At 42.3% G+C, this 27,003-nt stretch overlaps 1 protein-coding gene and 1 long non-coding RNA gene across 3 annotated transcripts; one reads left to right on the top strand and one right to left on the bottom strand.

Moving 5' to 3' along the window:
• Window positions 1-3,518: 3,518 nt before the first annotated feature.
• LOC105447836 (zeta-sarcoglycan) lies at window positions 3,519-27,003 on the bottom strand. The gene is made up of 4 exons (XM_011686059.1): window positions 26,608-27,003; window positions 13,316-13,505; window positions 12,498-12,690; window positions 3,519-5,874 (listed from the first exon to the last, which is right to left on the bottom strand). The coding sequence occupies exons 1-4, from the start codon at window positions 26,887-26,889 to the stop codon at window positions 5,511-5,513; spliced, it is 1,029 nt and encodes a 342-aa protein (XP_011684361.1). The 5' UTR covers window positions 26,890-27,003; the 3' UTR covers window positions 3,519-5,510.
• Window positions 9,203-26,802, top strand: LOC105447835. 2 transcript variants are annotated; one of them, XR_974167.1, is made up of 3 exons: window positions 9,203-9,271; window positions 10,200-10,511; window positions 26,714-26,802. It is a non-coding gene; the product is annotated as an uncharacterized LOC105447835 (long non-coding RNA). The 2 variants fall into 2 exon arrangements; XR_974166.1 differs by lacking the exon at window positions 9,203-9,271 and adding an exon at window positions 9,796-9,865.

Genomic DNA, 27,003 nt, shown 5'->3' with positions numbered 1-27,003 from the left:
TACACTGATGAGGACTAAAATTTGCAGTCGAAACATACTGTAATGTAATATAAAGCCGGTTCTACATTAGTTGCAAGCCAATCGCAAGTTTGTTGCGACAGCCAATCTAAAGCTTGCATTTTGAAATCAATGCTTCGGATTGGCTGTCGCAACAAGTTTGCGATCGGCTTGCAACTAATGTAGAACCGGCTTAAAGCAAGGCGTCACAAATGCGTAGCCATCTGAACTTGCAGGGATACCGGCTTATATATGTATACATATATGTATATTCAATATACATATACGTATGCATATGCACCCCTGAAAATTCAGATGGCTAGGCATTTGTGACGCCTTGTGTACATATTTTGCTCCCTAATTCGTTATATTCATTCATGCATCTACAACTGCGGCGGCGCACATAGGCAATTTATATATTAATTTTATTAATGTGTCAAATAATTATCTACTATTATATCGCTTGCTGAATTTTCTAATGCGCATTTATATTTATAAAATGGCCAATATTAAACTCCACGAATGAAATTATCTGCAATCGATTGCGTTGATAGCCGTTCGCTCGAGGGTAACGTAAAAATGGACGCGTAAAGAGATGAAGGTGGATTTAAAGATGAAGGGCGAAAGGTAAACTTAATTGGCGGGAAGAACATAATTTGCGCGGGGCTCGATCGAGCGACTTGCAAAGGGATTAACGCGCGCTCACGGAGATTGGACTTGTCGAAGCAGACGCCATCGGAGTTATTCCCGTGAAGATTCATGAATGTTTACTTCAAGTCGCGCCGTAAGTCCGTATCCGCGCGAGAGGTGGATCCATTCGTTTGTCTTCCCTCACGCCGGTGTAAATCATTAGATTTACGGCCGCCAACGTTACCGTACCGTTACCCCCATACTTCGGAGTCGTGCGCTCGCTCCCTCGCAGAGTTTATTATACATTTGACTCGACGCGGATCTGTACTATTGAGATGCAACGTAATAAGCCCAGACTCGGCACGATGGAAATTGACGGATCACGATCGATCGATCTCCCGCGCGCGAGTATCTTCTCAGAAATCTATATCTGCATGTGATACCAGGACGTATCTTGCCGCGTCATCGACATTCGCCGACACATTGACGGATACTTGCGGCAACGTCAGTCCGTACCGCAAACGAGCTTTCGGGATTTAAGTCGGGCTTTCGGGGCTGACGTCGCCCGGAGGGAAAATATGCGTGGCAGTGCGATTATTGTGAGTACACATAATACTCGTGCATCGCTCGGTATCGTCAGACTGTCGCAGATTTCGTCTGACAAGAGACGTGATCGCGTTTGTGTATGTATGTATGTGTATGTGCGCTGGTGGTTGCTCTGCACGCCGCGGTGCTACTAATTCGTATTTAAAGCTTTATCGGACGCGCCTCGTGTCCCGCACAACAATTTCACGGTTCACAGAAACCATCCTGCGCCCCAGGATCACCATCCACCAACACCATCACTCCCCCATCGTTGGCATGTACGTACATCGAGTCGTGCGCGCTCAAGATTCTCGAGTACGTACACGGCCGTACAAGTACCAGCGGTAGCAGTCACTTAGATAAGTACTTCTGGTACCTTCTGTATAATGAATGAACAAGAACTCTAGTCTGGACGGTGGATATACTTGAATATCCTCGAATAATTATACTTTCCCGAAGTAGTTTATAATACTTTTTTTCTAAATCGTCATAAATTTTCTCGATTCATTTATTGAAACATTTGCTATATAATTGATATATGTAATTTTCATTTTATTTAAAAATAGGTTTTTTACGTACAATTGTTAAATAAGTATGATTCGTTAATTGGAAAACAGAAAATTAATATAATTGCTTATTTATTATATTATATTATATTGATTCAAACTGATGAAGACTAAATAAAGTCAAAATCGTTTTGTATTAATTTTCTATTTGTGTTAGAGAATAAATTATTTAATTTTAAATTTAATTTGAAGAAGTTAAGGCTACTCTTATAATGAATAAATCATAAATAACTAAATAGTGCGAATCGATATGGATATTGATGTGTAATAATTTTTATTGTTACAACATCAAGCTATATACAAACTGCGCGCCGCATTTATTGTCGCATTTATTTTTGAAACATAGTTTTTACATGAGGCCAAAATCCACTATAATGAATTAAATTGTCAAGCAATTTAATATTTTATTTAATTTTATTAAATTAATATTTTATTTAATTTTAATTAATTTATATTTTAATTAATATTTTATTTAATTTTATTAAATTAACACTTCCATTTTGCTTGTTCTCGACAGTTTCCTTATTGATTAAACTTAATATTTATTGTGAAACTTTTCTACTACAATTCGAAAAAAAAACGCGAAATAATTCAACAATAAAGCACATAATTGTATTATAATGTTTCAAAGACAATTACGTTTTCTTCAATCATTCTATTTAAGCTGCTTCTCTTTCATTTATTCCATTTCGCTTCGGACGGCTCAAGGGAATCAACGCGGTACTATACCTACCATATCGAAGGTATTTTTCTTACTGTTGCTGCTAATTCACACCAGCTCATTGGCCCGCGGCATCCCTATGTTAAATCGCTCTTCAACCCTCCCACCCTTCTCGGAATACCTCTCTCTACTTGGCTATGCACTTTATCCACCTCCCCGTCGCCGCTGGATGCAATTTTAATCCCGAATTCCAAGAAAATTACCTTGCCGTCAGAGCTGCTTAAGGGGGTACTAGATGAGATTGCCTCTGTTACCTGTCAGCCCGCTTGACATATAGTATATTATGCAGCGGGCTGTTCGAACTAGTCTTGAGATTATTCTCTAATTTAAATTTCTATTTTCCTTTCGCACGCCGCCGCCGCCGCCACCGCCGCCGCCGTCGCTGCCGCCGAGGCCGGAACAGCCGCGTTTTAATAGCGAGGGTGAAGATAGATGAATTTCCCGAATCGCGCGCGCGGCTTTGAAAATTTCAATGTTCACGTGTTTTTCAGCAAACAACCAGACGTGCGATCGGAAGGCGGCCGTTTGTATTTTTGAACTGAAGCCCGAATGTTAAATTTTTAATTGTAATTTTGCTACGAAAGTTTCCGCTATTGTCGGACGAAACAAAGCCCTCGCGGCAGTTGTTAGTTACATGAGTTATAATTGGTGGAAACTGTAGAACGCGTATTGAATACGGATGCATATATCATTCAGTCATTTGTGAGTGTTTTATGTTACGGAAATAACAAACCTACCTGTAACGCTGTGAAAGCGCGTACGCGCTGGGCCCCTTAGAGAGAGAAGGTAATACATCCAGCTGAATGAAGAAAGAATGGTAGGACTAATGGACCAATAACACATCGGACGATGAAATATATACGTTCAATATACGTTCAAATGTATACTGCTCGTGAGAAGATGGAGTCTGTAATAATTTCGGGGAGTAATAATAATTGCCGTCCGACGTAATTAAATCAAATAAAATGTGCACACAAAATATCAACTACATTCAGTAATGGACGAAGGTTATTAATAATAGTAACAATAACGACTTTATTGCCACATACATAAATAAATGGACATGGCCGATGTACAGCGTACAAGCTGGATCGCGATTCGATCCGGTTGCGTCGAAACTACCGTCGCAGTCGCACTTCTTTTACATTCTCACACACGCGCACACATGTACATTCTTTTTCTTTCTAACTTTCTCCCGCCTTGTCCGGCGCGCGGCACGCGCAGCCCGATGCAGCCGTCGCCCTACTTACAACAACGCTTCTACTTTGTATCGGAGCACGGGGTTAAACAGACACCGCGTTAGAAATAAGCGATTCGTGAGGAGTAGTCTCCCCGAAGGGGAGGGTGCCCCGCGCCATCAGCACCGAGAGCGAGAGCGCGGGCTTCGTGGAGGGGAGCTACGAACGATTTGCCTAGTGGTTTCGCCGCGCGAGGCGTACACCCGGTACACAGGATATAAAGTATATATCGAACGCGCGAGAAGACGATAAAGGTGCTACGAAAGGGGGATGATCTCGAGGAGATTTCGTCGGGCACCAGTCTTAACGGCGATACAAAGCGTCTCGAATTCCCGTCTTCATCTCTGTCGCCTTCAGCATCACGTTTGACAATCGTTTCGTACGTTTGACGCATCCAGTCGCATGATTTTGTAAATCTATTTTTTTTTTTTCAAGAACTGCTCTAAACTTAAGATTTAAGGGCACAGTTCGCAGTTGACGACGAACGCGAGATGAGAATTCGGTCCGAGCATCGCGCGTCGCGGGGTAACGTCGGCGACAGAGTGCTACGTACACATAATAAATACACGTTTTATTCGCGATAACCATCGAGGATCCGGTGATTTCCTTCGGATCCTCGATAGATATCTCAAGGACCCCCGACCGAGGGAAGAAATATACGGATTTCGAAGCCAAAGGGGCGCCGTGCGAGCGAGCGCGTCACTTTACAATGCAATAGACGGCGACTTTCGGCAAGAATCTCTCGCGCTCTCCCTCTGCGTTCTCGCATTGACCGATGGCGCTGGCGCGAGAAAAAGTTAAAGGGAAGACCCCTCTCGCGTGAGAACGCCGCACGGAAGAATATTCCTTAGAGAGAATTCCCCGAATGCCCGCGAATTCGAGAGAATTTTTCCGGTCAAGACCTCGCGAGAATTCCCTTTGTGTCCGGCGCGACTGCTGCGTTCCCCCGCTGCGATGGGAAACGCCCCCGACGCGTTTATTCACGCGTCTCGTCGTCGTCGTCGTCGCCGCCGCTGGGATACTCGGTCGGATATTTCACGGAACGAAGATTGGCTCGCGCGCCGTGAAACGCCGTGACTAGGGAAGATTGACGTGTACCTTAAGCGCGGGATTGAAGCCGCAACAACGCCCGATTGTGCCCTTATATACAACTCAATTAAACGTTGAATGACGTTGAAACTGTAAAATACGAAGGAGGGAGGGGGGAAGGGAGAAAAAAAGTGAAAAGCGCTCGATGCAATTCCATTTAATTGACATGTACGCACTTTTGGGAAGGGAGGGCGGGGACGCCGACGCCGCTCGTCAGCTCGATTAGGCCCTAAGTAAACCAGAAGATTCGCGAAGGGTGCCCGGCACTTAAAGGCGTATCGCGCATACGCTGCATTTCATTGAAAAATAGCACGTGCTGGGAATTAATTAATTAGCATCGACTATATTCCGTATTTACCGAGTTCTCTCTCTCTCTCTCTCTAATTCTTTCCTCGCTGCGAGTATACTGATACGTTGCACTTCGGGGGCATCTTCGCATCCCGTTCGGCGCGGCGGATTCGTTTGATATCGTTTGCAGTGTTCCAATGAAGGCCTCGTCCCCGATCGCGCCGAAGGCCGATCGCGGTGCATTTTCCGCTCTCTCTCTCTCTCTTTTCTCTCTCTCTCTTTCTCTCTCCCTCACTCTTTTTTTCTTCGCTAAGATCACCGAGTCACACAGTTCACCGTGATTCCTAACGAATCATCCTGCGCTCTCGCAACACACCGCCGAGCCGCGTAGTCGTATTAGCAAATCGACTTGTCGGCCTGACAAGTGCCATCTGATCTGGCGAGGAATAGCTTGCCACTCGCACAGGCACACAGCTGATAGATGGTTGTCTCCTTCTGGCCCTGATGACTGGACGAGGATCTGCCGGCGTGCTGCTGCTGCTGCTGCTGCTGTTGTTGCTCCCTGGACGAGTGCCCCTGCACCGGAACCGCCGTTTTCAGGCCCTTTATGTAGACGGACTTGGCGTCGAGCCGGATGGCTCCGTGAACGCTCTGCAGTTTCAAATCCGTCAGGCAGGAAGCCGAAATCTCGTTCGCCCAGGACTCGATCGTGACCCGCTGAGGAGCGCTTATCTTCAACGATCTCGTCGCCGACTCGAGCCTGCGGCACAGTAAACAATTACATTTAAATATACGTGCTGCAATTTGATTTAAATATATGTGTGGAACGTTTCATCTCCCTCGCGCCTTATATATATATATATATATATATATATATATCTTAACGATGAAATCCTTTTGCCAACGCAAAGACAATTTTTCCTTGACAAAAATGTGTCGAGAGTGTTGAACCGTTTGCAATTTCCGAGTTACAAACGAATTGAAGCGGGAGGTCTTTCTGCAAACGCTTTTCTGTTATTTAAGTTTCAAGAAGCCAATTCTTTAACTAGATTCTCAGACGAAATTTATTTTAATGCACGGAAAGAACAATTTTACTGAATCCAGATTTGAAAATAATTTTTGTTCAATAATCAAAATAATTTTGTGCAAAAGTCAAAATTATTGCTAGAATATCGAAAGCAAATTTATAGCAATGCTTATCAGTTTTAACATTCCAACAAATTATTTTGATTCAACAAAAAATTATTTTCAGATCTATATTTAGCAACACAGATCTTTAGATCTTTCAACAAAATCGTTCTTTCCGTGAGGAATTAAATTTGCAACTTAATTTTAGAGATATATGACACTGAAGATTGGAAAATTAAACAAGATAAATCACGATCTTCTTGATTCGCTAAATATTAATTGGAGAATTTGTCATGAAGAAAACGATGCGAGAAATGGAACACTTTACATATAGGTACATTTCCTGCGCACAGGCACGCGGAGATTTTGGCGCCTCAGTCAATGGCATATCTGTTGCCGAAATCTACGCAGTTGTGAACGACCTTGTGATCCTGCACGAATAGGCAACACGTCATACTGACCTGTATGTAAGTGAAACACGGTACATATTGTGTCTCTTAATAGACAGTATCAATTAATAAATTGCATGGCATATTTAATCATAGCCAGATTAGGATTCAAGTAATACCATTAGTATCATCTTAAATTAGACTTTCAAAGTCATGAAACTGTATCGTTGTGTCGCCATTATACCATTCGAAATACAATTATTCCCCATGAATTATTATCGATTAGTTCGCGTAATTAATTGACTTCTCCATAATTTACGACTCGATCAACATATCGAAGCGATGATTATTTATTAAAAAAGATTCCCCGCAATTTATCAAAGAACATTTTGCACGATTTAATTATTATATGCAATGCACGAGAATCGACGCAACAGAGAATAGGAGATATAAATGATTGTTTTATATTCCGACAATTATTATCGATTATGGTTTCTTTAACAACTGGAGTTTGACGCGTTTTAAATATTTAACTGTCGGGATTTATACGCACCTACTATTTATTCGATATTTATTCAAATACTTATATTCGAAACGCGAGAAAATACGTGTTTTTTTGATATACAAATATAATATAATTAAAATACATAACATACAGTAGCAAAAATTTTCGATCAATACGTAATTTTAACGTATTGAAAGTTATTAAATGTATTGTATCATGTATAACAAAATTATAATATCTACAATTTTAAACGTAGTAAAATTTACAATGTTGATACAATTAGAAATTTACTCGCAACATGTATTTAAAAAAAAAATATCGTAAAATTATATATTGACAGGAAACTTTTAGTAGTCACTGTATACATAAAAAAAATTGCACAGTATACTCGAATTAAAATTCAAATAACAGTACCTGTAAGCTGTTGAAGCACTTCAATTAAACTCTCAGTCGTTCGATGTTAATCGCTATCTTAAGCAAAAGCTGAAGACGGTTCAAAGCAGAGCGTAAAATGGAACGATAGCTCGTTGATCAAAAGCACTCGAGACACGAATAACTGAATATTCCGTGTATATTTTTTAAACAACGCGATGAGTCTCGCAGGACACAGCGGTTTGTATCCGAACGACGGACGTGTGCGCACTTGGCTAAGACCGCGGTTCTACAATAATCGTCGTAAGACGTAAACCGTATAAGAAATTGACTAATGGTTGTGTTATTCATTGATATCGGTTTGTTTTCTATATCTGAGTGATATTAGTGTACCTATACTTTTTGCGCAAAATATACACTGTTAAATCTATAATATCAAACTGAACCTTATTTAAGTCGCTACTGCTCTTACTTAGTAAATAGTTCTTTTTTACTAAAATAATGGAGTTAAATAATTTAAAACAGTTCAAATTTAACTTAAATTTGGGTTAAATTCCATTGTTTTATTTAATAACTATATTGTTTTAGTTCAAAATAACTATTTATTAAGTAGGAGCAGTGGCGACTTAAATAAGATTCAGTTTGACAATATAAATTTAACAGTGTAGGTACACATATTTGATATTTGGTATAAGCGAGAAAGAAAGTTTTAAGGCAGTCCAGTGCAGGAATAGAAAACAGATCTCATAATCGATTATTCTCCTTACATTCAACTGTGATTGATCAATGTTTTTACTCTGTTAAATCTACAGTGTCAAACTAAACCTTATTTAAGTCGCCACTGCTCTTACTTAATAAATAGTTCTTTTTTACTAGTTAAATAATTTAAAACAGTTCAAATTTAACCCAAATTTGAGTTAAATTCCATTGTTTTATTTAAAAATATTGTTTTAGTTAAAAATAACTACTTATTAAGTAGGAGCTGTGGCGACTTAAATAAGGTTCAGTTTGACACTGTAGATTTAACAGTGTACAGCTTACACTACCCGGGGAAAAAAGTTCCACATATAATTATATATAATTATGTGCAAAATATGTCCATATATGTTTCTTCCCTTTGTAAAATTATTCTTTAATATAAAATTTTGATAATAATAAGAAAAAAACATAAAAATTAATTAAAAGAATAATTTTTACATTGTTTTTTTTTGACAAAACATCAAGTTTGAAGAAATGAGAAAAATTGTTCATATATAATTATATATGTATATTTTTAATCACTTGTATATGATTATATATGAGCAATTTTTCTCATTTCTTCAAACTTGATTTTTTGTAAAAAAAAACATTGTAAAAATTATTCTTTTAATTATTTTTATGTTTCCTTCTTATTATTATCAATTTTGTATTAAAGAATAATTTTACAAAGGAAAGAAACATATATGGACATATTTTGCAAATAATTATATATATTTATATATGGAACTTTTTTTCCAGGTAGATATTGTAGAATAGAATTGGTTTAACGGGGAAGGGGGTCCTTTTTTATGTCACGGCGCGAGCGGGCGGCGCTGTCATACCTGTCATTCGCCCGGCGAGGCTCGAGCGAGTAGTGCGGACGCCACTCGCTCCGCGCTCGCCGCTTCGTGCGTCGCATCGCTTCACGAGGCTAAACGTCTCTCACGAACACCCACAGACTTGCAGATAGATCAATGCTCACGGTTCGCGGACGTGCCGAAGCGTCGGCTATTCACCGAAGATAGGTATGCTATCACACACGCTCGACTCACTCACTTCGAAGTAGAAAATATCGAAGCGACGCGTCGGCGCTTGAGAAATGACGAATTATCATACAGTGGCAATATATTTAGACCGACAATTGTCCTGTTCAATAATCGAATCGCGAATGACATATCATCGAACATTCGTACGTTTCGCTCTTTATTTGCGGGGACCGAAAGCACGTACGGTGTGTGGTGGCATGAATTTAGATTTATCGAGTCGCCGCGGATAGCGCGATTCAAAGCAACGTCGATATATATATATATATATATATATATCGACTGTCCATTAATAATACCGTATACATATATTCGACGGAATTTACGAGCTCGAAATGTGTTGGTCGTTCGCGATATGTACTGCGTTGTCGATTTTATACTTTCCGACGGTCGTCTTAATTAGGTATGAAATTGGCCGCGTCACGTGGCGCCGCGCCGGTGTGAAGTTGTCGCCGCCTAACCTTCGTTCGTCCGGCCGTGGGGCGGCGTGCGTGGCGGTCGACATTAAAATCGCGAAGACGCGGACGCGTAAACGGATCGACTTCGAGCTGTGTGGCGTCGCGGCGCGCTTGCTTGGTAAGTATATACGATCGCAAATACAGACGTATACGTATACTTAAGTATAGCGAACAGATCCCGCGCTCGGGTTATCTCGCGCTGCACGAAGCGCGCGCGCGATATCGCGGTGATCTCCGAAATTGCACGTTGCGCGACGCGTTTCGATCGACGCGTCGCGTCGGGCGCGGGATTCTCGTGGCAGGGCGACGCGCGATCGTATCTCCCCCCCGGACACGTATCGCGCAGCGCGCGGATATCTACACTTAGCTCGCACGCGTGTCCCTCGCTCGCCGTAATACCGAGACATTAGTCGCCGTCCTGGAAACACATGTACCCCGTTTGTCCGTTACAGATACAGCAATTTTCCGAATTGAGGCTAGGAGCAACAGGTGCAACGTCGCGTCGCTCCCACGCGAAGTTGGCCGCCCGCGATTTCCGAACGCTCTCGTCTGTCCGCTGTTCCGGATTCACGACGACGACGACGACGATGACGGTTGGACGGCTGGACCGTCGCGAATCGCACGAGACATCGCGGAGTGCGGAGATGCGGACAGCAGCGGTAATTTCGCACGATGATTCCTCCCCCCGCGCTGCTCTTTCGTCGGGGAAAGATGCGTGCGTGAACTAAAGCTGCAAGTGTCATGCAAGCGCCGCGTTGATGACCGTAAGTCAATTTTACTTTCGCAAGTTAACATTATTTTCAATGTTGCGCGAGTATTGGAACGAAAAATCGCCGGTAATACATGCGCGTATACATAAGAAAGAAGAACAAGAAATTTAATGATTTTTTTAAAGCCTGCTATCCTGGCTTGAGTCGACAATCGCATTTCTGATATTTAAATTCGTAAAAAAAATCACGCAATAATTCGCATTTAACTTGGGTAATACAATATAATAACGATATATATCCTAAAAATATGAAAAATATTTTTGACATTCCTTATAGAAATTTAATACTGGAAAGAATAATAGTTACTTATTTTAAGCATTAAAAGCATCGTTTGTTAGTACTTTTAATACTCAAAGTAAGCAATTATTTGGCTCTTTTAATATTAAATTTCTATACAAGAAATATGTACACATATATATAAATTCTTATGTAGTATAAGTATCTGGTTTTAGTCTCCTATTACATTTTTTTTAAGAGAAATGTGACGATATTGTGCTAATAATGCAACGTTTGTTCTTAAACTCCGCGATTTTTAAAATAAAACACGGACACGCTATAGCGATGCAATCATTGTCCGATGAACGATGAGCATTGGGGACTCGTATATACCTCAGTTTCAGTGCATTACCGTTCCAACAATGACGCGGATTACGCCGTAAATCTCCGTGTGCCCGTAAACCGTCGTATTATATCCAAGTATTCCAGCAACAGAGTAATATCTGTATTGACTCCCGCGGCCCGAAGTCGAACTCGAGCAATAATCGATTCTCCCTCCCGCGGAGGAGACGGTCCACACGCGGCTCGTTCGTTTCCTCCCCGTCCCCTCCTCCCCCTTCCGTACTCTGCGAAGCTGCTCTTTTACCGCTTTTACTCTACCACCTTACTTTCCTCTCTCTCTTTCCTCCTCCCCCACAGTCGCCTGCCCGTCCTCCGCGATCTCTGTGCGCCTCCCTCTATTCTACCTCTTCGGGAACTCGTAGGATCCGCGGTATTTCATATCTGGCGCAAATCCAATCCTATGAATATAATTTTCCGCGCGAGCAAAGTTTTATTGTAATCGTAAATCCGTCTGTAAATTGCCCGGCGCTATCAATAACCGCGGCGCGGCGGTACAACTCCGTTTTGTCCCCCTCCCTCCCATCTTTCCCTCTGCTATCTTTCCGACCCCTACCTTTGTCCCCTTATACCGTCGCCACCATTCGCAGACTTCGATCTTTCGCCGTAATACACCGAGGTGCTCGGTGAGAGATGAGGATGAAGACGGCGGGGCGGGTGCGGAAGGGTTAAGGGATTGTATGAGCTTATTCGGGTCGAAGGTGTGATGATTGAAGGCGGAGTAGGTGGAAGGGGGAGAGTTGCCATTTCCGAAACGACTTCTTCGCGAGGAAAACGGGACACGCGCTATATACAATACGCGTTGTTCGGTGCCATAAGATCGAACGGGTACGATCGATTGATCCAATTCACTCGACATCTATATTATTATTAGTTTTGCCTGCCGATGCACCTACATCCTAAATATAAATGCGCTTTATCCTCGACCTATATAAACTTCATGTATTCCGCGAAATTTGCCAAAGGGAGCCGATGATCGATGATCGTGTTCTCAGTTTAGCGCATTATTTTTGTAACGACTCGAGCGGTAGCACACCGCAACCGTGCGTTTCGATTTCGTCTGACTCTATTTGTGTAATTACTACTTGTCGGGATATAATTATGTGCGTGAGCATTTGTATTGAATTTCGAATGAAATTGCTGATACGAATATTAATGATCGCAAATAATTGTATAATATTTCGAAACAATACGTAGAAATTGTCTATTTGTAGGTAACGTGTAATAATATCAGATATAATATCAGATAATTGGATAGTTTATGGGAGAAAATCTACCTCTCTTCTCAGGCTTCTCTCTCGAATGCATAAAATTGAATATTCTACACACGTACATTGCTAAAAAATATTTGTAAAATATATTTACTTGAGACCGCGTCCCGATTCCCCTCTGACCAGCGGGGTCTGCACGCTCCCTTGAAAAACGGCACCACCGTCGCCGGTCACCCTCAACATTTCCGCTCCCACGATAACCTGCTCCCTGTCCGCGGAGAACAGCACGCCTCCCCGTGGATCAGTTATTTGGAAACCTCTAGATACACAGTCGACGCGATCCTCGCCTGGAAGTAGAATTTAATCGAATAGATTTAATGATTTAATAGATTATAAAAGCTTGAAATAAATTTGTAATTATATAACACTGCGAATGCTACATTACCGGGTCCCGAAATTCGCAAGTCAAAATATCATAGCAAGAAAGTTTTTGAAATATCAGGTGAAAAAGTTATTTGTAAATTTTTATTTTAAGCAGTAGTTTTTGAAATATAAGAATTTAAATTTGGCCAATTATAGATTACGCGCGTGAAGTGCGTACCACTAACACTATCGCGCTATTCACAGACATGTGAATGACATATTCCGTTTAACTGTAATTCTATAATTGGCCAAATTTATATCTCAAAAACTATAACTGCTTAAAATAAAAATGTACAAATAACTTTTTTACTTAATTATTCGAAGACTTTCTTGCTATGATATATTGACGTGTGAATTTCGAAACCTGTATACATGTAATTCAATCAAGAGTATAATATATCTCTCTGATAAAATTAGATTTCCGTAGCTTTAAATTAAGGCCGTTTGTATAATCTTATTTCTCTTTGAGAAATTAAAATTACTTCTTGACGTCGCGTCGGGCTGTATGAAAAATGCAGGCTGCTGTGCGCGAACATCAATATAACTTACCAACTGTTAATCGCGCGAGAAGCCGACCATCGTGAGATCTCGCCGAGGCCGTAAAATTACTCCATGATTCCAGCACTAAGTTTTTGCCCCTCCGAGATCTCAGGCTGGAGGCCACGAGGGCGTCTAACACGGCAGCTTGACCTCTTAGCTCGATTCCCCCAGGCACCACTTTTAGCGAGCCGATACCTTCCTGAAAGAAAAGGAAATGACTGTCAGGACAGAGAGGGGTCGAAACCGTCGAAACTTTCTAGGCCACGGCTATAACACTTGGATAAAAATAGAGCAGAGCCTCGCCACGATTTATTGCACCCTTTGTACACCCATTCTATTTTCTATCAAATTGACAGCTGATTCAGGGTTTCTGTTTTCCTATAAATTCTGGTATTTTGCCAGTCGCCAAAATACAATACTCAATTTCTAACGATCGTTGAACTGATTTTTTTTTATTTATATAGAATAAGTTCCTGTGGAAAAATCGAACATTGAATTACGCGTATAGAAATTATTGTCGAAATTAAGATAGCAGGCGATGTGCGCGATATTCTACATTAAACCGAGGCGGGTCTTTAAGGCGCTGCTTTCCAGGCGCTGCAGTATCGTCGCGCGGGCAAAGCCGGAATTTATTAAAATCGGACCGCGCACGTCGGGAAGCCTCGCAATATCGATACCTTCGAGATCGAGTGAACGCGCCGCGCCGTCGCGCTCGTATCGTAAAATAAAATAATATACTCCATTACTGCGTCGAGTTTCAAGTGTGGCGGTATTAAGTATCGGCGGCGCGCTCGCCATTATTGCCACTTCAGACGGCTGAATTATAAATGCGGCGATGAGCTACGTGCGGGTTACGCGCGGTGATCCATTGTGCCCGTTCGTTTGAAATATCTGCCGTAATATCCGAAACAGTGGCGTAGGCAGAATTTTATTTTAGCTCGGCATCTCTCTCTCCCTCTCTCTCCTCTTTCATTCTTCGTCTCTCTCTCTCTCTCTCTCTCTCTCTCTCTCTCTCTCTCTCTCTCTCTCTCTCTCTCTCTCTCTCGCCTATCGAGATACCACCCATGGGGGTGTATCGAGCGAAGGAGAGTGGACGACCACCGGGGTCGGGAGGAAAGGAGAAATGCACTATAAAGTAGACACATTGCGCGTTTGCATTCATCTCGTAAACTTTGGATAGTCTCCCACCTGGGACTTATCCCGAGTAGAAAGTGCAATTTGGCGTTTATGAAACAGTCTTACCGCGTATAATTGCGATCGAACTTTGCCCCCGACAGGTTGCTGAGAAGTATAAGGTCTGGTCGAAAGGGTGAAAAATGTCTGAATTTTTTTCTAAGATAATTTTAAGTTTTATAAAATTAATCGAGAAAATATACATATGCGTTCATATGTTCATGCGCGCGTGCGTGCATGCGAATGAATGTGTATGTGTGTGTGTGTATTTTCTCAATTAATTTTGTAAAATTTAAGATTATCTTAAAAAGAAATGTATAATTATTTTCACCCTTTCGACTAGATCTTTACATATATTTAGAGAAAAGGAGAGAGAAAGACAAGGAGAGATTTTCGGGAAAACTATAATAGAAAAAGTAAAAAAGAAATAAAGCTAAAGCCACGTTCTCCGTATAGTAATATTTACATTTCCCGAATTTAAGCGTAATAGCTGAGAAATTAAATTCGCATATTATAGAGTTAGGTTCTACTCTTGCGCGTCAATACGAGCGCGAAAATAGATTGCATCGCTATTCAATCTATTGTCCATGATACGAGAATAGTTCGACACAGAGCACAGGCTGTCAATTGCATTCCTCATATTAACGAACGCGCTGTATTTTAATATCGTATTCGGAGAGAGCGCTTATATCCGCGGAAGAGCTGCAAGTTCTAGCGTGAATCGCTATAGAAACGTTAGAAACAGTTCGAAATACGGATAGAGATCTCGCTTGGCAAATCTCCCAGTCGTCCTACCCATTGCCCGCAGAGCTTTTCTTAAAATACTATACCGAATAAAATATATAGCTCGTTCTTCGCTGTTTTTACCGTCCACATTGATTTCCGATGATTGGCCGCTCGATCGAAGGCAATCGCCGCGCTCTGTGCCGCTTATTATTACAATTGCGGAGGAAAAGACGGACCTGGGGCTGGCCCAGGTACACGTTCTGTCCGAACTGGTTTAAACTTTCGATCCGGCGAAACTCCATTTCATTCGAGCGAGGTTTTTTTTTCTCTCTCCTAACCGGACATCGCGCGCTGACCGAGCCCGAACATTCGCCCGAATACGGCGCGCGGCAATTCGATACGTCGATCCGCGGCGAAACGATAAGGATAATTTCCCCTGTTAAACCGAGATATGAAAAGCTGAACAGTCGGAAGGACAATTTATTATCGCAAATACCAGCGATAGCCAATTGAAATTTAATCTCGACTTAGATATTTCGGGAGAGATTCAAAATCACATTTATCTCATATATATGAACGGGAAATCTCATTGCAGATAAATGAGACTTTTACAAAAATATTTTTGAAATACAGCAATTTTTATATCGAAACCGTAGCGAGTCTTTTATTTACATTTTGTCGGTTTAAAAAGTTTACTACACAAGCTCAGGTATCTGGTTTTTAAATATTCCTATACATACCGATAAAATGTTTTCATAATTAAATAAATCGGAAATATCAAATGTCAAAATTTCATTCATTTTACATCCGAATGTCTTTTATAGTGCATGAAGGTAAGTGTATCACTTTTCAATGTGAAAGTGTCCGATGGATATTTTCTGGAGAAGTTAAATTATTAATCTGCATAGACAATCACGATGATTGGACGAGTGAATGAACTTTGCATACCTACTTTCATACACGTGTGTGTCGTTTCTAATATTATTATTAGCATTATCATCGCGTCTTTGTTCACCGATTCAATTGCGTAACTCGCCATTGCGCCGCCGTGAGCGTCGTCGTTCTAAAGGAGAATGACCGGTCGCCAGATTTCGCTAAGCATCCGGCTGCGAGATCGCGCGGTTTAAATACTCGTTCATGGAGTTTCCCCCGACATCACTTCGGATGTGCGTAGTTACGATCGGCGACGAGGGATCGGCGGGCGGGAAGGGGAGAGATCTCGAGCCACCGGCACTCGATTAGCCAAATCGTTCGGAAAACGATACGATCTCTTTGCCCTCTACTTAACCGTAACCGTAAACCCCAATAGCGTCCGCGGAGAGCGAGCGAGAGCGCGAGAGGGAAATAGAGCGAGACACAATTATACGGGGAGGAATGAGAGAACGAGAGGAAACTCTGGAACGAGAGATACGGGAACGGGCGAGAAAGAGGGACGAGGTACACAATAAAAAGGGAAAAAAATGCAAGTGCGGGGAGGAGCGAGCGGAGGAATGAGAAAAGAATGAGGAAACGAGGAGGAAGGAGGAAGGGAGAGAGAGAGGGAGAAAGACAGGAAGAACGAACTGCGGCCGCACCTGCTTTTTAGAATCGCCAGACGGTCTTGGAAGGAACCACGCCGGCGGAGTCCGGGTGGATCGTCCAATCGTGGTGGCGAGAACGAGCGGCAGTAGTAAAAGTAATCTACCGTCAGACAGCTATCATTAAGTCCGAGGCTTTATACCCTTTTTATCTCATTGTCTGTCGGCCGTTGATAAGGGGATTTAAGCGACAATAAAAAATATCGATCCTTAGCCAACTCTCGCGCGGCGTGTTCGGGGCGCGTGCCTTTTCCCACCCTATATATACTCTATCCCGCGATCGCGGTTAGTTTTTCCGAAAAAGAGAGAGAGAGTAATAAAACAAAAAAGGAAAATCCGTGCAATTAGCCGGTTGAATTTCTGGCGGCGGCGGATCGAGTTGACCGCCGTATTTCCTTCGTATCGCCGCCGAATTGGCTGGTCGTCGCGGAGCATCAAGTATTTATCGCGTCGAGAAATTGCGGATTCGCGCTCGGTGGCGGAAATTGCGCGGTGTGACCGATTAACCGATTTCCGGACGTCATTGAAACCAATCAGCGCGACGGAGTCGATGAATTTAAGTTTTCGTTTCACCGCGAAAGAAAAAGAGAAAAAAATTCCGGCGTCGCGTTTATTATCTCGGCGCGAATTCCGCCTCCGAATTGCTCGGCGTGTTCGAGACGCGCGCGATTCGCGCGACCGAGGGTGCAGAGCCAGGGGCGGGCGGTGGCGTCTCTGTCGGGGCATGTAATGAAATCCAAATAACACCCCTAGTAAGCGTATATCATCGTAACGACGCCTCGGCTCGACGTTACTCGGCTGGTCGCCTCGTTCATAAATTAATGTAAAGCACGTCATATTTACAAGGATTACAAAAGCGTTCCATTCTCGCGCTCCGCCTGCTCTAATCGCGGTCACTTTTCCGCTACTCCTCCATCGTGATAAGCTTTATCCCGAGATGCGAAACTATTAGATATTTTATTATTCGTATTATTCATATATTTTTTCTAGATTATGTGGATATATTCCCGATGTTTGTCTCTACTTTTGTTAACTCTCTTTTTATTTTCAATAAATATCATTATATAATTAGCATAATAACCTAGATTTCTCGTAATTTCTTGCTCGATAAAACAGTTATATGTGAGGATTCGAAAATAGAAAAAAAGAAGTCATCTAAAAAAAATCCGCTAAAATTTGCAGCTGTGATACTTCGCAGATATTTTAAAAATTTAAGCATCTCTTTTTTAAAATAATTTTGATAATTCGATCATTTCGATCAATAACCGTGCAATTTTTAAAATTAAACGTATAAAAGTAATAAAAAGAAACTGTCTATCGGTACTGTAATTGAAACATTTATTAGTATTTCATTTTTTCATATTAAATTAAATGAAATGTGATATTCATACATTTTCGATCAAGTATTTGCTTTGTAAGCAAATGGCTTTCGAAGTGAAACACATAAGGTGTTTGAGCTTTCGATGTACTTAAATATATTTATTATTTAAATTCTGTTGCTGAGAAAAGCAAGCGAAAATCCAAGAATATATTTTCCTAAATTGTTTTAACATAAATCTACATTCGTATGAAACTCTAAGGCGTAGTCAAATTTCAACTGCAATGAATTTCATTTCTGCGAATGAATACAAGTCAGCTGTGCGTTGAACACGTGCGTCATGTCATTTTGGCGAACCGATTCGCGTGCACATCTCATTTCGCGAAGAGGTCGGAAATAGCATTGATAAAGTGAGTCCCTTGGCCACTCTGCAGCTTTCTAAATTTATTAATTTTTCCTTTTCACTTAGAACTAATTCTAACAGCTGACAAAGGCTCACAATCACGTAATTAGTATCGCGCCTTCTGCTCTTAATTACGCGCAATTATAAGCCGGAAGTCATTATCGAAAATAATAATCGTTAGATCTCTCTCTCTCTCTCTCTCTCTTTCTCTCTGTCTCTCTGCGAATAGCATTCGCGTGAGTTTGCACGACCGCACCGCTGATGGGTTAACCCATATGTACGTATACTTTCCATGACAAGCAGCCGTACGTTTCGCCTTCTCGCACACGTACATATACATATTATACATACACATATGCACATACAAACATAACGTATAACGTCGCGGTCCGCGCCCGCCTGTGATTACACATATGCACACGTGCGCCACTACGTGCGGCCGCGCTAATGCACCTCACGTAATTATCCCGAGCCGGACGGCGGCGACGGCGGCGGCGGCGACGCTAGGTAGTCTCGCCTAACTTCTGTGCGCCGCGAGTAATCCGACTCTGAAACCCTGTCACCGCCTCTTCCTCAGGGGGGGGGGATCCTCGATGGAGACCCTTCTCCTCCCCTTCCCCCCCCCGCCCCGCGCTCGCCGGCCATAACCGAATCCGGTCCACTGCCGGACGACGCCTGGCACTTTCCACCCCGTCGCGTCTCCACCTTGCAACCCCGCGACATCGCAATTCCATGTTATTTTACCGCGCGACGGCGCGGGGATTAAATCGCGCGCCTTGCGAGGATTAAGCTCGCTTCGGCCCGGCAACGACTTCGCCCCCCTCCGCTCCCTTCCTCGCCCCCCTCCCTCACGGTGGCTCATCATCGGCGAATCGACAGGAGGATTATTCCCGTTGGTCGACGGAAGTACATTAGTCCGCGGACGCAGGTCACGCTTGACGCCCGTAAAATTCGGACAACACGTGAATTGCTGTATTCGCCGATTTTTTTTGTATTCGATAATTTTTACTCCGGTACGCTGCACATACGAGAGCAAATTACATCTACAGTTAATATTTGAAAAAATGAAATTGAGGAATCCTTTTCTCTTTCTCTTTACTCCTTTTTTTTTACAATTGTGTAAAAATGTTGACTGATTTTTAATTGCATTTATTCGCGCGATAAATGTTAATAGAACGAGATGGGATAATAACGGCGTGTTAACAAGTACAGAAAATCACGTCGCGTAACGAACCATCATCGCGAAGTTTCCAGATTTTCTTTTTCCCTAAGGTAATGAGCGCGCAAAAGATACAATGCGTAATGGGACGACTGTTTTATTTATTTAAAAAAGAATATATATATATATACATATATATTCTTTTTATGGTAATAGTAACAATTATATAAAGGAGATTCCGGAGATGAGACACCCTCGAGGCATCATTAATGCTGGCGCGCACTCGTCTCTTCTCCGGAATCCTCTCTTATAATATTCCATCCGTTCCCGGAGCGAGTCGCCTCCACTTCCTCTCGAATCGCGTCACTCTTTTTTTCTCAGTTTCGATAAAATAATTTATTGTATTTCGCCTCCTCCCCTATTAACGTTTCGCTACCGAGGCGCAGCGTTCAGTAACCGTCGTTCGTTTTTCCCGTGCGACTCCGGGTCAGTCGAGTACATGTCGCGCGACACACATTTCCACGGGATTATGCAATACCAGGAGGGTATAGCGCGGGCGAGAGAGAGAGAGAGAGAGGGGGCGGGGAGGGGGAGAGCCTATAACCCCAATCTGGCATGTGACGTAGGGCTGCGGGATCGGTGGTTCAAAATGGGAAATCGATAAAAACGCCGCGACGGCTGGCGTAATGCGACTGCCGAATTTAAATCTTCGCCGCGGCAATTTTTGTGGGACAAATATCGTTTTGTTGACTTTTGGCTCGCGACGACCTCCGGCCGCGATCGGCGATATGGAAAAGCGGAGTTACGACGATAGTGCGGAGCGAGAAATCTAAATTTATAGCTACTGCAACTGATTTGAACGGGTATATATATATACCTATATATACGTGGAATAAGCCGTTTTATATAAATAGACGTGTTTGTTTCATAAATTATGTAGATATCTCGGGACTTGATCTACTTATTCTGCAATACGCCCCTAAAATAATTAGCATATTGGAAGTTAAAAATATAAAAAGAGCTTAATTGAGACCCGAGGCGTGAGGGCAATCAATAAAAGCAATTATGTATTTGAGGGAACACTGATTAATGAAATATGGATCCTTCATAAGAGATTCGTACGATGGTCTCCCGTGGCTTGGCGCGAAATCCCTGGAAACAATAAACTTGTCTGTTCGGTCTTCCACGCGAGCCAACCTATAACCGCCACCACTAACGTACTACGGCACTGCTATACGTTCAAAATTCATGGCGCTATACCCCGCTATATTGCACTTGCACTTGGTGGCTAGGTGCTATAATGGATATCCTTTAATACTAACACAGTGTATATATGTAACATATACGGGGTGACCACTCGCGCACACAAAACATCTGCGTTTCGCATTTTTGTCGAAAATCTTGCGGCCACAATAAAGTTCACGATGTTGATTATCGCTTCTAATTTTTATTTCTCGTTTTAATAAAAAAAAATATGCAACTGAATCCGTCGTAAATTATAGAATTACGATGATATTTAATCTCTGATCGTTTAATTTATGTAGATTTATTAATTTCGTATTTCATACCTGTGCAAGAATTTTCTATATTTATTCACTCGTGTAAATGTATTAATGAGAACATTACAGGAATGTATTATATTATTGATTATGCGTATTGATTGCCAATATTAATTAAATTTTATCTGACAGTAACACTTCAAGAATATTAAACATACTTTATATTAAACTTGCTTTATTAAAAAATAAAATTAAATTTTGTTCTGTCATTTCTAATTAATTGATATTTTAAAAATGTTGAAGCCATGATCATTGTTGTCTTAAAATTTTTACAGAATGCTGCAATAATAATAGAAATCTTTTATCTCACTATATTTCTAGTTTGAAAACCGCGAGAGTAAAATTAAAAAAGTCATGTCAAGGCTATACGCGGCAAATTAATGGAAACGTACGTGAATGTACATGACTTGAGTGGCCAAGTATTCATTTCGAGACACGGATTTCAATTGGTTCTGTACGGAAGGGATTCTGCGAAAGGAGCCACCTTGTATGGGTGCAGAGAGGGTGCGCGTGTGCAATATGTATCTTCGTAGAGGATGTAGGAAGGAATGTATACAGGTGAATTCTCTATGGATACAAGGGTTATAGAGGGTGAGGTCCCGCAAGCGATATTAGGTGGAAGGGGCATCTGTTCGCTATGGCCATGTATGTAAGCCGTTAGTGCCAATATAGTGTCTGTATATCGCCCCGTCCGACATAACGTTTCAGGGTGTATTATATATTGTCCGTAATCGAAGATCTCTCCTAAGACCTCTCCACTTGATAGGAATCCCGAAAGGAAACCCGAAATATTGATACTCGCGAAACGGCAAAGTGCCTCGTAGGGAAAAATCTTTTGACGTGTCGTCGTAAAAATGCAAACATAATCGATAAAGGTGTATAAGGTCGTCGAATAGTCCATCGCGGTCGAAGACTTGCAAATAAAAGGCGGTCCGAGATACATATAAACGCAAACGCAGGAGTATTAAAAATTGATGGAGTAAAAATCTCGGATGGTGTAAAACGTAAATGATAAATGAAGGAAGTTTCTTAAATTATAAGAAGCTTAGCCGTCAAGATACTTAAAGTTGCGAAAAGATATCAGACGTTTAATTTTCCACCAGAAAAGAAAATTGATTCTAACTTCGTCAGGGGAGAGAGAGCCACTCGAGGCAAAGCGCGCCGACCGAGGCCCGATCTCGTATATATCGATTCGCGAATGAATATGTTGGAAAATATGTTGGCCATACGTGTAATTGTTAACATCGATCGCGCGGGGCGAAAACCGAGACTTCATTAATAAAGCGCACCGATCGTGAGGGGCTCTTAATTAATTCCGCCGGGGCGAAAGTTTCGCAGTTACGAGGGCGCGCGACGAGCAAGACGGTTTTCTTAATTGAGAAAAATGATTTAATTTCTTCGCGGTATCGTTTGCGGATGGAGGAACGAGCGGGGTGAGCGAGGGGGAGGGGGGTGGATGAAACGTCGTTCGGGGTTGGCCGAGACGGGGTAACTCAAGAGTGAAAAGAGGCAGACCGAGAGAGAGAGACTCTCATCAAATATGAATGATCAGGGAGGATGGGCGGATAAAGATGGGGATAGAAGTACGGTGAGCATGAAATATTTCCCGGTCCGGGAGTGCATCGCGCTTTCACTCGTCTAGGAACACCTCGGTGTAGGAGCGGAAAACTTCTAGATGGGTATCAACCGAGTTCCCGAGGAGTTCCCGCGCTCCGAGCCGAGCCGTAACAACCCGTGACTCGTGGTTTTCAGCGGTGCTTGTAACCACCGTGATGTCGGTTTTTACACGTCATAATGGATACGTATTGCCGAAAACTGCGTTTACGTTCTCGGCGATGCGCGTTCATATACGCGGAGCGGAGCGGAGCTGAAGCGGTGAGGCAAGGAGAGTGCAAAGATGGAAATAAAATTTACCGTCTATTCAATTCGCCGAGACACTTTAATCTTCAGTTTTAATTAGCAATGCAATTACTAACGCAGAGTCATTAAAATGTTATTCTTTAAACTTTGTAGCGTCTGTGAGGGAAGTTCCGGATCAAGTAGTGCCAAAGTCCTTTGTACCAACACCGTAAAATATTATTGTAATATCGTCGTGTCATGTAATTTGTGTCATTTCCAGTTGTAGAACATGCCGGTTTCCGCTTACATTCAGACATCCCGCGTCGCGCTTGATTGTATTAAAAAATACAAGAATACCTTAATTTCGGATACTCTCTTCCAGTTCTCTCGCTTCTTTTTACACGCTTTATGAAAAGCGCGAGATGTAACATTGCATACCTCATTCGTTTTATTTTCTAGAGGAGATTGCACATACTAAAACCATCAAAAATACTTCAGATAATAAAATTTGTGATCTCACACGTATCGTATTAATATTAAAAATGTCACTCTACTAAAATTTCTGGTGTCACGTCTTCTATAAACTGTTATACTTCCTCTAAAATACGTTTGATCTAAATTGCGCGAAAATAGCACGCGGCGTTATATTACATTTTATGCAGTTTGGATTTGTCTGGTCAAATCCGTTTATGCAAAACCCATCCGTCTTTCACATATAAAATTTCATGTATATCGCGCCACGCAAGATTATGTTCTTACCGTCTCGCGGAGTGCACGGAATATATGAAATTGTCGCGCGTATAAGTCGTACATATATCTATATATTCCACGGTCACTCGATTTACGGATTCGTCGACAAATTTTACATCCGACAATTCTGGAAACACGTCAGTTTATCTTAATTTCCGAATTTCTCGCGTCATGAATCGAAATCCTCGTAGATCGTCGATTGCGGAGCAGCCATGCAACCTCGGTCGCGGGAGCAATAATAATTAACGCGCCCGAAACTCCTAATTGATTATCTCGCTGATTTACCGAGTCGCACAATTAATCGGACGTGTTATTAGCGCGCGAGCAAACGGTCGATAAACGAGAATTTAATTACCGCTGCTAATTACGACTTACGACAGATGAAGGAGAAAGAAAGGGGAGAGAACGTACGACGCGCGGAGAAGTTTTCGGCGCGCGAATCGGCAAATCGAGCGGTATCAACGGGAGGGCTGAAGGATGCCCCCGTGAAAAAGAGAGAAACACAGGGATGAGAAGAGCCAGAGGAAAACCGGGTGGGAGATCAAATGAGAGAATCACTGTGAGAGGATGGGACGTGGAATGGGGATGAGAGAGAGAGAGAGAGAGCGCGCGCGGCAGGGGGTTGGTAGACGATCGTACAAGGAATGGAAGCGGAATAAAACGGAAAAGATAGCGGAAGGAGAAAGAGAAAGAGAGAGAGAAAGAGAGAGAGAGAAAGAGAGAGAGAGAGAGAGAGAGAGAGAGAGAGAAAGAGAAGGAGTGAAACGAGAGAACTGGAAGGGTGACGAGGGATGGGGAAAGAAGTGGCAGAGACTTACATTTCCCACGGGGTATCCCTGCTACTCCCGGGCTCCTTACTTACGGATTGATACTCAATTTCCACCGAGTTTAGCCCCCATCGAGGGATCATTGCGCCAGATCGCGGGAGCTCCTTTCGATTTCGAATAAATTCGATAATGGCGAATAGGTAGCTGCAGTTCGGCGGGGAGGGGAGGGGGACGCGCGCGCGCGCGGGACGGAGAGTCTCACGATCTCGTTTTTGCCTTAATCGAGCGCACTAGGCGCCCAGCTTAGCGTTCGACGAATCCCAATGCCATTGTTGCATCCGCTCGGATACGTAGAAATGACGATTTCGCAGAAGCAAAAGCGCCGGCACGGCTGGGTGATAAAGTGGATTGGAAGAATTTATGCGAATCCCTGCGCGCGTAACTCGAATCGGATGTTACAAGATGATTGGGAGGCGCATTCTGCAGACTGTTCATTTAAGATTTATACGATGAGATATGCGTTTTTTTCCTTTTAATTCCAAATAAATTAAACCGATAGAATAGAATATATTTCTATTTATTAATAATTTATTTCTCTCGCCGAGATATTTAATTCAAATATATGTAATTTTACTAAATTTAATTCGAATATATAATTTTACCAAAAAAAATCTCGCTAAAAATTGATAATATCCGAATTCACACGTTTACATATACATGCGTACGACTTCTCGTTCGATTTGAAATCGCTAAACGTGTCCCGCTAACTCAGGAAAGTCGTATCCTGGCCTTCGCGCGCGCGACACAGACATTTACATTGAAACGACCTTTACATTACAGCCATTATCGCAATCAAGAAGTTGGGTACGGGTCGCGTTTCTCCGGGATTGCGAGAGAGGAGCGAAGGAGAGAACGCTTGAACGCCGCCGACTTACTTACTAATGAACCCCGGTCGATTCCCGGGGACGGGGTAATTGTAACGCGTCCGAATTAAGTCCAGAGGAAGAAGAAGTATGAAGTGCAAACGGCAATTTTCCGCGACGAATATAGCAGCGCGGGCGTCGATGTTACGGTTCTCATGGCAATTACAGCGAATTATATTAACCACCGTTCGCGCCTCCGTGTCTCCCCCTCCTCTCCCCTCCTCATTCTCGCGAAGCGTATGTATCCCCGATCGCGCACCATCGCTCGTACGATCCGGCACCCTCGTCGAGGCCTGTTATTCGGGCTCGGAAACTCGCGCAAAACTAATTCCAAGCCGCAAGACGGAAGTCGACTTTAATGACTGTCGAAAGTTACACACGTCCTTATCCAGATCAAACTTGGTGGAGACTTCCAGCCGGAAGGAATCATTCTGGACCGGAGTGCGTTTCGACGTTTTCGCGTGTAGTGTACGTGTGTGCGGCACATTTCTTATATCTTCATGACAAGAGCCGCAAGACGTATGTGATATTCTCGAAATTAACCAAATGGGCGAAATTTAGCTGTCACATTTCTGCCTTTTTAAATTTTCATTGAAGAAGCTAATGGACACAATGTTGGTGAACTTATAATCCCATAACATTAATTAACTCATATACTAAAAAAAGTGGTCTTGCAAGTAGAGTCAAAATTTTTCGAGCTACGAAAAATTAACTAAAGTAGATAAATAATTAATAGCAATACTGTGATATATTTTGTACTTAACCAATCTGAATGACAGAGACAGAATTATATCTGAACTGTTTGTGAAATTTAAAACGAAAATTTTTCTGTGACCTATTCATGTTAAGGCCAATCATATTTGTTTGATTATGGTACACAGAAAAGACTAACAGCGAGAGACAAATGAATACATACATTTTCTAGAAGATATTGCAAGAATGTGTGTTGCTGCTATAAATTCTATATGTGACAAACAATAGTTTAATAACAAGTACAAAAAATAGCGGTACATTTTCGTTGTGACACTTGAAAATCTACCTGCATCAGCAAAACATTTTTTTGGGCGTATACAACGACAGTAATATTTTATTAATTGAAAAACTTACGGAACTAAATCCCATGACCTTAAGAAGCCAGACGGTGAGGGCGAGGTTGAGAATGACGATGACCATGAGGGTCAACACGAGGGAATAAAGACATTTTTTCCTCCAGCCGTAGACCCCTAATCTGAAGCCACCTTTACACGGCGTGGTGCCGGAAGCGCGCTCTTCCAACGAGGACGATGCCGTTCTCGAGGATGATCCCGCCGTTTGCCGTGCCCCACCTCGACGACTCGCACTACCGGAAGTGCAGGGCTCGTCGGACCATCCCCCTTGGCCTCTCGACATCCTGAAAGAACACAATCTAAATTTAACAAAACGTATATCGATGCAGAACAATTTCTGTTCTCAACATTTCCGATTTTTCTCTAAAATAAATTGGTAATTAAAGTAAAATATGTA

The sequence above is a fragment of the Wasmannia auropunctata genome, unplaced genomic scaffold, assembly GCF_000956235.1.
Source record: "Wasmannia auropunctata unplaced genomic scaffold, wasmannia.A_1.0 LD336090.1, whole genome shotgun sequence".
NCBI lineage: Eukaryota > Metazoa > Arthropoda > Insecta > Hymenoptera > Formicidae > Wasmannia > Wasmannia auropunctata.
This window is presented reverse-complemented; position numbering and strand designations above follow the sequence as displayed.